Here is an 11,788-nt window from a genome sequence, read left to right as displayed (position 1 = left end):
ACCAGGCTGGTCTCGAACTCACAGAGATCCGCCTGCCTCTGCCTCCCGAGTGCTGGGATTAAAGGCGTGCGCCACCATCGCCCGGCTATATAAGGCTTTTTGAAGAATAAAGCAAGAGGAATTCTTCAGCATGTGAACTCAGGATATCATGAGGGACCATGGAGAATCTCCCTCCCAATAAAGCCATGTGAGTTGTGTCTTTATTCCCGCGGGTCCACGCCGGTCCAGAGAAAGATAGTTTATGTTGGGGTATGGTCCAGAGAGAAATAATTTATGGTCCGGGCTAGCACTGGACCCCGACAGTAGTTAGGCAGGAAGTATAGGTGAGACAACCAAACTAAGGATGCTGGGATGAAGAAGGACAGAACCAGGAGTCACCAGGAAACAGAGAGAGCAACACATGCTGGAGTCAAGTAAAGCCATAAGCCATGTGGCAATACATATATTAATAGAAATGGGTTAATTTAAGTCGTAAGAGCTAGTTAGTAATAAGCCTCAGCTATCGGCCAAGCATTTATAATATTAAGCCTGTATCAGCTATTTGGGAACTGGTGGGAGAGACAGAAACTTCTGCCTTAAAAGACTTTAAAGATTCTGACACTGAATCCAGCTTCCACCTCCTAACTGCAGTAACATTCACTAAGTATATGTCATCTTGAAATTCTTTTAAATAGTCAATCAAAAAAAACATGATCCATTCTTATATCTCACCTAATATGATGGTCAATTTTCACCATCAACTGAACAGAATTTAGAATCACCACAGAAGCACACCTTTTGGGTGTATTTTTGTTTTTGGAAAGGTTTAAACAAACAGCAAAGAACTACTATATATGTAGGTGGCCACACCTCATGTGCTAGTGTCTTTGACTAAGCAGCAGCTGCCATTCACACCTCTCTGCTCTGTGGCTGCAGATACAATGTGACTCGCTATCTCACCTTCCCAGATGCATTATGCCTCAGATTGTGAGTTAAACCCTTCCTTATACTGTTTTTAAAAGGAATTTTGTCACAGCAACAAGTTAACTAATATATAGTTAATTCTTTTTTTTTAATATTTATTTATTTATTATGTATACAATATTCTTTCTGCGTGTATGCCTGAAGGCCAGAAGAGGGCACCAGACCTCATTTCAGATGGTTGTGAGCCACCATGTGGTTGCTGGGAATTGAACTCAGGACAATGCTCTTTGGAAGAGCAGGCAATGCTCTTAACCGCTGAGCCTTCTCTCCAGCCCCAGTTACTTAATTCTTTTATCAACAATTACTAAAACCTGGTATGACTTTAGTATGATCCCAGCACTCTTTTGAGTTATAGAAAGCTGGCCTTCCGAGAGACTCTACTCCAACAAAACAAAGGTTTAAATTTAAATCATAAAAATCAATATGTTTGACACAATCAGAACTTTCAGTAAAGTGGTTTTTGTTTACTAGTTTCAGTAAAATCTAGTACTAAAAACAGCCATTGAAGACAGGAATTACCTATAATCACTAATATTTAAAACTGTCCTCAAAACAGTCATACAAATAATGAAAATGTTAGAACATAAGGGAATATAGATCGGTGGTAGAATATGTGTTTAATATGCACAAATGCTCTGGGTTCAACCCCTATCACTTAAAAGAGGCACACATCCATAAATCTCAGCGTTTAGGAGGGTGAGGCAAGAAAGAGGCTTTGAAGTTCCAAGCTGCCTGGAAGTGGATACAAGAATGTTTCTGAACTACCTTAAACAAACAAACAACCCAAAAAAACAAAGAAAACAAAGAGGCTGGAGGATAGTCCAGTTGGTAAAGTGCTTATAATGCAAGTATAAGGACCTGAGTTCAGCAAGGATGTAAAAAGTTGGGAGTGGCCAAGCATGCCTGAAGACCTACAATAGCTAGTTCCAGGATAGGCTCCAAAGCTACAGAGAAACCCTGTCTCAAAAATACAAAAACAAGAACAAAAAATCCAAATGAAAGCAAAACAGTTAGTAGCTAGTCGTTTAGTCAAATTTATAGCAACACTAGGTATGTTGTCAAGGTTAAACAGATATAGACAGGTAGACAGTCTTCGAACACTTCAATGACAAACAGAATAGGGCATTTATAATATGTTTAATAACCTAAAGCTTTTCAATAACAGTGAGACATGTCTGCTCCTGACACCACCCATAATGTATTTCAAAAGAAGATGATGGGCATTAAAGAACCTCCGTACAGAGCTTGCTTTATTTATGGCAAAAGTTAGCAATCTCGGCAAAGAAACTGCCCTTGCCTCAATTGCTGACAGTGTACTGTCCAAACTGGACTAACAGGATGTAAAAAAGGCATATGCCAAACTTTGCCAACCCAAGGTAGGACAGTCCTTCAAAATTCCTTGCTTTTCAGAAATGTCTGTCAGATATACTAGGTCTGCAAGCCAAAGTTGGATGCCCCAAAATTACAGGAACTTTGAGTGACTGTCCAGGCAGTCAGTTCTCCCTGTCTTCAGGTAAAATTTCATCCTTCTGGAGTCTTTAAGGGAGTTAAAGACTGAACAATTAAGGCCGGGTGGTGGTGGCGCACGCCTTTAATCCCAGCACTCGGGAGGCGGAGGCAGGCGGATCTCTGTGAGTTCGAGACCAGCCTGATCTACAAGAGCTAGTTCCAGGACAGGCTCCAAAATCACAGAAAAACCCTGTCTCAAAAAACCAAAAAAAAAAAAGACTGAACAATTAAAGTTTTCCTTAGCTATGATAAAACTTAATTAGGTATAAAACTTTTGAACTCACAATGATAAGATAATAGAATATTTTCTCTAAATTTGCCATATACAAATGGACTAGATATTTTTGTTGTATATAAATTTACTATGTTAAAGTTAAAGCTTCCTTTTTTATTTAGAGAAAAAAGGGAGATATGCTGTGGAATAATCCTTCTGTACACTGTGAAGATGTGTTCTCACTGTTAACGAAAAGCTGATTGGCTAAGAGCAATGCAGGATTTTCAGATTTTCAGGGCAGTCTCAGGAATCACAAGCAGATGCAAAAGAAACATGCTGTGTTAAAAGAAACTTGGTCCAGCCACATAGCAGAGGGTAGATAAGAAATATGGGTTAAGGGGGTTGGAGAGATGGCTCAGTGGTTAAGAGCACTGATCATTCTTCCAGAGGTCCTGAGTTCAATTCCCAGCAACCACATGGTGGCTCACAACCACCTGTAATAAAATCTGGTGCCAACTTCTGGCCTGCAGGGACACATACAGGCAGAACATTGCATACATAGTAAATCCTTAAAAAAAATATGGGTTAATTTAAAACGTAAGAGTTAGCTAGTAAGAAGTCTGAGCTATCAACCAAGAATTTACAATTAATATTAAGTCTCTGTGTCAGTTATTTGGGAACTGAAGGGTGGGAAAGAAAAGTCTGCCTACAATCTCACAGTGGCTCTATCATTGAAGAAAATGATACTCCCTCTTCCAATAATCAATAGCTTATCAAGAAGAGGTGAGGGGACACATGGTGGTGGTGCACCCTTTAATTCTAACATTCAAGAGGCATAGGCAGTCAAATCTCTCTATAGGTCTGAGGCCAGCCTGGTATACAGAGTGAATTCCAAGACAGCCAGAGCTGTTACAAAGAGAAACCCTACCTTGAAATAGATAAATAAATTTAAAAAGGAAAAAAGGGAAGTGTTATTTTTGTTCATGCACTGGAAATTAAGTCTTCCAAAGAAAAGATTCTAAAATTCCAAAGAAATCAGGGCACAGTACCATGACTATAAACTCAGCTCTCAGGAGGTTACAGCAAGAGGATCATAGTACCTTTGAGGCCAGCCTGGTTCAACCCAGAAAGTCCCAGGCCAGGGTAAGCTACAGTATCAGCCTCCCTCTCAGAAAACAAACAAAAAAAGTCATAGGAATCCTAAAATAAATCTAGAACACAAAACTAAATTATCTCCTTGGTATTCAACTACAAAAATTGAAATGCTGTAGATTATCACAAAATATGGAATTTCATGAGCTCATTAATGCATCTGCTTAAATGCAGTAGATACCTCATAAAATTAAATACTAAACTAACCATGAGACAATGAACAATAACAAGGAGTTCATTTCTATTACATGAATCCTAGGTAAAACAAAAATTAGCAAAGCTAGGGAGATACCTCAGTAGGTAAATTGTTTGCCATTCAACTATGAGGACCTGAGTTCGGATCCTCTACACTTAAAGAGTTGGATTTGGTGGGGCCTGTTTATAAGCCCAGTGCTGGGGATTCCAGCCAGCCAGTCTTGTCAAATCAGCAAGGTCACTCAGTGAGAGAAACTAATAAATTTTCTTTTGTTTTTTAAGACTGTCTCACTGTGTAGTACTGGCTGCCCTGGAACTCACTATGTAGACCATGTTAGGTCTCAAATTCAAAGACTCACATGTCTCTGCCTCTTAGATGCTGGATTACAGACCTACACCAACATGCCTGGCATAATTAACTTCTTTTAATGACTTAGTTTTACTTTATGTGCACTGGTGTTTTGCCTAAATGTATGTCTGGGTGAAAGTTTCACATCCCCTGGAGGTGGAGTTACAGACAGTGCTGGGGCTGGAGAGATGGCTCAGAGTTTTAAGAGCACTGACTGCTCTTCCAAAGGTCCTGAGTTCTTTTTTTTTGGTTTTTTCGAGACAGAGTTTCTCTGTGGCTTTGGAGCCTATCCTGGAACTAGCTCTGTAGACCAGGCTGGTCTCAAACTCACAGAGATCCGCCTGCCTCTGCCTCCCGAGTGCTGGGATTAAAGGCGTGCGCCACCACCGCCCGGCTCAAAGGTCCTGAGTTCTATTCCCAGCAACCACATGGTGGCCCACAACCATCTGTGATGAGATCTGGTGCCTTCTTCTGGCCTGCAGGCATACATGCAGACAGAACACCGTATACATAGTATATAAATAAATCTTTAAAAAAAAAAAAAAAGAACAGCCAGTGCTTTTAACCACTGAGCCACCTCTTCAGTCCCCAACCTTTTTTTGTAAATTATAAGATCTACCTGCAGTAGCACTATTTTCCTATTGAGTATAATGTATAATATGTCTACGATACTTTAAAAAAAAAAAGATGAAACTTACCAACTAATATTCATCTTGCTTTAAACTCAAACATGACAAAGAATTAATTCTATGCTATGAGAAGGTCCAATTTTGAAGCCAAGACAAACTATCAACACTAATATAGCACACATTGGTAAAGACACTTAGACTCCAAGACTACATTTTAATATTTTCTTCCCAACCCTGTCTCCTTTCCTCCATCCCTCCCCTTTGTGACAAGGTGTCAGCTAGCCCAAGGCTGGGCCTGAACTTCCAAAGGAAGAGAGGATGACCTTGCCTCTATACCATGTACCATTAATCATGATAGTTTATTCTTCTAAGAGGTTTCTAAAGAGCAGAAAACTGAGAAACTTACAGTTCATCTCGTTGTCTCTGGGACAGCACCATTTTGGCTGCAATATCAAACTTATTTGATATAGTGGTATGTCCCTCCAGAAAAATAGAAAGTTTTGTGATCCGTGGATTTCAATTAAATATGCCACTAAGTGGCAGCCACAGAGAGGAAAATGATTCTTATCAAGTGAATCGAATCAGCAACCAGGAAATAGTCAACAAGTAACGTTCATTCCACCTAAAAAGAGAAAAAGGAAAAAATAAAATTATTTCCCTCATTTAAAATTTGTATTATTTCTAAATTATTATAGAACATCATGTAATTATATTAACATGCATGTTAGATGATAGTCAATTTATAGTTTAAAGAAGAAAAAAAAATCAGTCAATGCAAAAGTAAATTTCTATCTCAAACAACGATAAACTACGATGTAGACCAGGCAGGCATCCTTTTGACCCTACAAGTGTGTTATAATTTCTGACCCAGGTATGTACCCCCAAACCCAGCTAAAATGATGTAAAATTGTACCTTTGTTGCAGATTTTGAGATAGGGTCTAATTAAGTAGCCCTTATTGGCTAAGACTTTTTGTAATCATCCTGTTTCAATTTCTAGTGCTAGCTTTGTGACATGCACCACCATACCAGCAACACAGAATTGTTTTCAGGTTTAACATATTTACCTATTTAACTTCAATCATTAATATATAACTACTCTAGAAAACTCCAACTCTGCTTAAAAGTATATTATTACTATTATTATTATTACTATTATTTTACAAGTCAGGAATTCACCATGTAGCCCTGACTGGCCTCAAACTCAGCAATCCTCATACAGAGGATGGAGCATAAAACCAGCTCAGGTCTTTACAACCTAGGGTCAAGAGGAATCACAGATACGTTTTTCAAAAAAATTACAGAACAGTGAATGGGCCTAAACAAAATATACAACGAGATAAATAGCTCAGTGGTTACTTTGCTGGCATGCCTAACAACCTAAACCCCTGGGAGCCACTAGGTGGAGAGAATCAATTTCTGCAAGTTTTCTTTTAAAAAAAAGATTAATTTATTTATTATGTATAGTGTTTTGCCTGCACATATGTCTGCAGGCCAGAAGAGGGTACCAGATCTCATTACAGATGGTTGTGAGCCACCATATGGTTGTTAGGAATTGAACTCAGGACCTTTGGGAGAACAGGCAGCTCTCTTAACTGCTGAGCCATGTCTCCAGCCCTCTGCAAGTTTTCTTATCTCCAAATCTGAGTATGCATAAGTCCTCAATCAATCAATTTAATTAAAAAATAAGATTAGATCTGGAGTTAAACCTAGCTTGCACAAGGTTACGGATTCAATAGCCAGAAGGGGAAAGAAGAAGGTAAGTATAGCATGTGGAGGCTGAGTGGCAATGAGAATGGAGTGTCTGTATATGAGACAATGTGTGAGTACAGAGTGCATCTATTTAACTGACTGAGTAGATAAGTAAGTATGGAATGTCTGTATGTGTGAGTATACAAAAAAGCATGGGGTTTTGTGGAAGGCAGATTGACTGCAACTAAGGCTGAGAAAAAGCAATTAAGTCAGTAAAGGTATATCACAGAAATCAAAGAAGTACTTTTGAGGAGAGGTAATTTATAGCACCCAAAGTTATGAAATATAAAAGGATAAACTGGCTGCATTCAGAATGCAGTTCATTAATAACCTTGATGAGAAACATACGAGAAACTATATCAATTATTATTTGAAACAGTAGGTATTATGTTACAGCCCAGGCTAGCCTGGAATTCAAGGGAATCCTCCTGCCTCCGTCTACCAGGTACTGGATTACAAAAATGAATTACCATGCCTGGCTAGAAAACAATGTTTAAATGGGCAAAGAGATGGAGTAGAGATGATACCATAAAACAAAACTTTTACAGATAAATATAAGCATTTGTTTTCTCTGCCAGATCAGATATTTAAATGCTGATTTAAAAAAAAGACAGGATGTACAATTATACCTATGTGTTTTATATTAGTGTAAGTGAAAGAATACTGCAATAATCAATCTGATTAAACCTCTGATTCCAATTATCAATTTGCAGTAAGATGAGGGCAGAGGACACATAAGAACAAAAGCAGCAAAATCTAAGATGTGAAAAGCCTTAGACAATGAAAGAAAAGAGACAGAAAAGGAACCTGTGGATGGTGAATCCAACAGGATTCATGCAGTTAAGACAAAAAAATATTACCACGAGCTCATGTCAAATCCTGGCTCAACTATACATTCAAAGCCATCTCAAATATAAATTAAATTAACTGGGCCATGTTAGAGCACACCTTTAATCCCAGCAGTTGGGAGGCAGATACAGGACTATCTCTGTTGAGTTCAAGGCCAGCCTGATCTACAAAGCTAGTTTCAGGATAGCCAGGACTGTTACAGAGAAATTCTGTCTTGAAAAAACAAAGAAACCAAGTAAGTGACATTCACTGGCTTTAATTTATGAACCATGTTTAGACCTAGATCCAAAGAAACTATAAAATAAAGATATGAGCAAACACTTGGAGAAATCTGAATACTGATCAGACAGCTGAATTACAAAATTCATTACATTATTCTCTTATAGTTTTGTTTATAGTCAGATATTTCCCATATAAAGTCTTTAGAAAGTAGAAGTTGGGGCTAGGGATGTAGCTCAGTGACAGATGACTTACTTAGTGCGCGCAAACACACATATTAAGTTCTTACCCACACATTAAGTTCTAATAAGTATATCAGGAAGTGTAGAGGGAAAGGAAAGAAAGGGAATGAGATTTGGGTACAATAAAATATACTTTACCTTACAAATGATCAAGCTTTAGAATATAACTCCAAAACAAAGAACACATTACTATTTACTACCAATACATGTACGGGTATATTCCTAAGCCTGCCATTTCATCCAATTATCTTCACACAGACCTGGGACAGATGTAGTACAGTTGGTAGAATGCTTTCCTGAAGGCATGAAACCCCAGGAAAGTTCTATCCCAACATGGCATAAAGTGGTACAAACCTGTAATTCCAACATTAGATGGGTAGAAGAGGACATTAAGGTCATCTGTATGTACCTAACAGTTAAGTTCAAGGCCTATCTAAGATACATGAGTCCCCTTTTCCAAACAAGAAAATACCAAAAAAATCTGAAGAACATCTTTAGATATAAATTATAGATTTCTGTTCTAAAATGAACCTAACAAAGTTTTGAATATAAAACAAGGTACAACTCAGGAATGGCTTGGTGATCTTCACATAAAAAGTTTAAAAACAGAGGCTAGAGAGATGGCTTAAATGTTAAGAACACTGGCTGTTCTTCCAGAGGACCCAGATTCAATTTCCAGAACCCACATGGAAGCTCACAACTCTCTATGTAACTCCAGCTCCAGGGGATCCAATACCCTTATACACAGACATACATGTGGGCAAAACACTAACTAGCGCACATAAAAAAGTAAATGAATTATTTTAAAATAAACAGATTTTCTTTTTCTCTTTTTCTCCTTCCTAACCCCACTCCCCTCAAACAAGGTCCCACACTAAGTAGTCCTGACTGTCCTGAAACTCATTGTAGATTAAGCTGGCCTCAAACTCACAAAAGATCTGCCTACCCCTCAGCCTTCCAAATATGGTGGAACTAAAGACTTGAGCCATCATGCCCACTTCATTTTTCAATATGCTACAAATCAGGTAAAATTTACCAAACAGTATTAGGAAAATAGGGCTCAAGAACATATCAGGAAAGAAGGCATGTAATAACCCTAACTAGTCAGATATGGTGGTATGTGCCTTTAATCCTGGCAGGTAAAAGTATGCAGATCTCTGAGTTTATGGCCTTGTCTACAGAGTTTTCCAGGACAGGTGGGCTACATAGAGAAGACTCAGTCTCAACAAAACCAAACAAATAATTCAGAAACAAGGGAGCCAATGAAATTGTTTGCTGAGTGGGAATGCTTGCCTCCAAACCTGACAGTCTAGGTTCAATCCTTCAGACCCACATGATAAAGATTGGCCTTCAAGACTGTCCTCTGACCTACACTTGAGCTAAAACAAACACACACACACATACAGAGAGAGAAAGAGAGAGATTAAAAAGAAATTGTCAAGCCTGCTGAAAGAATATACATTTTTAATGAGTGATGCCTTAAGCCTATTATTATTTGGTAATTTTTATATAGTATTGCACCAACCTAACCTATCTTTGTTATTGCTTAAGAGCAGGCATCAGAGAATTGTGGGCTTCTAAGTTAAAATGCTGACAATTTATTAAAAGCTTTCAATTATTTAATATTTTAAAAACGTAAGGATCAATACTCTGGTTTCTCTTCAGATCGTATAAATCTTTCGCCTTTTACTAAAAACGTAAGGATCAGCCTAGGTTGGTGAGGCACACCTTTAATCCCAGCACTCAGGAGGCAAGCAGGTAGATCTCTGTGACTTCAGGACCAGTCTGGTCTACAAAGAGAGGGCTCGCTACACAAAGTCAGGACTACAGAGAGAAAAATCCCTGTCTTGGGAATATAAATTCTCATCTTAGTCACACACAACAGTGATATTAAATCACTATTCATAGACGGGAAGTGGTGGCGCACACCTTTACTCGCAGCACTCAGGAGGCAGAGGCATATGATCTCTTTGAGTTTGAAGCCAGCCTAGTCTACAAGAGCTAGTTCCAGGACAGTCTGGCTGTTACACAGAGAAACCCTGTCTTGAAAACACCTTCCCCGCAAAATCAAATCACTATTCATTAAAAAAAAAAAATTTGAGGCCAGCCTGGGATATATGAAACCTTGCCAAAAAAAAAAAAAAAAAAAAAAGTCAGCAGGGTAATGGTGGCACATGCCTTTAATCCCAGCACTCGGGAGCAAAGGCAGGCGGATCTCTGTGAGTTTGAGGCCAGCCTGGTCTATAAGAGCTAGTTCCAGGGCAAGCTCCAAAATTACGAGAAACCCTGTCTCGAAAAACCAAAATAAGTAAAGAGGGGGAGGGAGGGAGAGAGGAAGCAGAAGAGAAAAAACTTTAGTAATATTTAATAAAACATTCATGTGCCAAGCAGTGGTAGGGAACACCTTTAATCCTAGCACTCTGGAGGCAGAAGCAGGTGGATCTCTTTCAGGTCAGCCTCGTCTACAGATCAAGTTCCAGAGCTACTCAGAGAAACCTTGTTTTGAAAAATAACAAATGAATGAATGAACAGAAAAGCCGTTCACGGAAGGGGTTGGAGAGATGGCGCAGAGGTTAAGAGCATTGCCTGCTCGTCCAAAGGTCCTGAGTTCAATTCCCAGCAACCACATGGTGGCTCACAAACATCTGTAATGAGGTCTGGTGCCCTCTTCTGGCCTGCAGGCATACACACAGACAGAATATTGTATACATAATAAATAAAAATATTAAAAAAAAGATTTCATCTTGTTCTTTCAGGGGATTTCAGCTTGGTTCCCATCACTCATGCCTGTGATTCTAGCTCAGGAAATCTGAAGGCCTCTTTTGCCCTCCACAGATGAGCACCGGCACACAACTGGCATACATTTACACAAACACATATACACATAAATCAGTGCAGTTCTTTAGCTAAGAAGAATGTTTTCAAACTGATGCATCATGATGACTGTTTAGGAAATAATAAACCATATTAAAGCAAGAAAAGGGTCTGGAAGTCAGTGATGACAGGCCTTGGACTAGGACGGAAGCAATGGGAATGGCCAAAGTGCACTTAGAGGAAGATGGCCTTTTTTCCCCTAACAGTTCACTATTTGCAGATCCCATTTCTAGTAAAGGGCAACTCCTCAGCAATTTTTACAAAAGCGAAGTTCCCCAACTGGTTTCTAATTTATTACCCCCTAAACTAATGTTTGTCTCCACTTGTACAAACAACTTAGAAATCAGGCTGGCAAGATGGCTTTCAAGTAAGGTGCTTACCATCAAGCCTAATGATCTGCACTCCATGCATCCCACAAAGTGGAAGAGGAAAACCAACTCCTGAAAATTGTTCTCTGACCAACATACATGAGCTATATGGCATGTATGCACACATACACATGCATAAAAAAAATAAAAAATAAAAAAAGAACTAGGTAATAATGTTAAGGACACTCTCTGCCCATAAGAAACAAAATAAGTGAAGGTGTAAGCTAAACGTATTTATTCATTACCTATCTTGCTAGACTCTATATTATAATGAAGATTAATAAGATGTAATCAACTAAAGGAAGACAAATCCAGTTAAAAGCAGGGAGGGTCGGGCGGTGGTGGCGCAGGCCTTTAATCCCAGCACTTGGGAGGCAGAGGCAGGAGGATCTTTGTGAGTTCGAGACCAGCCTGGTCTACAAGAGCTAGTTCCAGGACAGGCTCCAAAACCACAGAGAAACCCTGTCTCAAAAAA

At 39.0% G+C, this 11,788-nt stretch overlaps 1 protein-coding gene across 2 annotated transcripts in view; it reads right to left on the bottom strand.

Annotated features, from left to right (window-relative positions):
* The window catches only part of Pafah1b1 (platelet activating factor acetylhydrolase 1b regulatory subunit 1), a 51,912-nt gene that overhangs the window by 21,731 nt on the left and 18,393 nt on the right, over window positions 1–11,788 (bottom strand). For both annotated transcript variants that reach the window (XM_005349568.3, XM_013347231.2), the window contains exon 2: window positions 5,418–5,633. In XM_005349568.3, the coding sequence (XP_005349625.1) occupies window positions 5,418–5,449 (32 nt within the window). In that variant the 5' untranslated portion in view covers window positions 5,450–5,633. The remainder of the gene's footprint in view (window positions 1–5,417; window positions 5,634–11,788) is intronic.

This window comes from Microtus ochrogaster, chromosome 7 (assembly GCF_000317375.1).
Source record: "Microtus ochrogaster isolate Prairie Vole_2 chromosome 7, MicOch1.0, whole genome shotgun sequence".
NCBI lineage: Eukaryota > Metazoa > Chordata > Mammalia > Rodentia > Cricetidae > Microtus > Microtus ochrogaster.
Note: the sequence above shows the minus strand (reverse complement) of the source record. Positions and strands in the feature narration are given on the sequence as shown.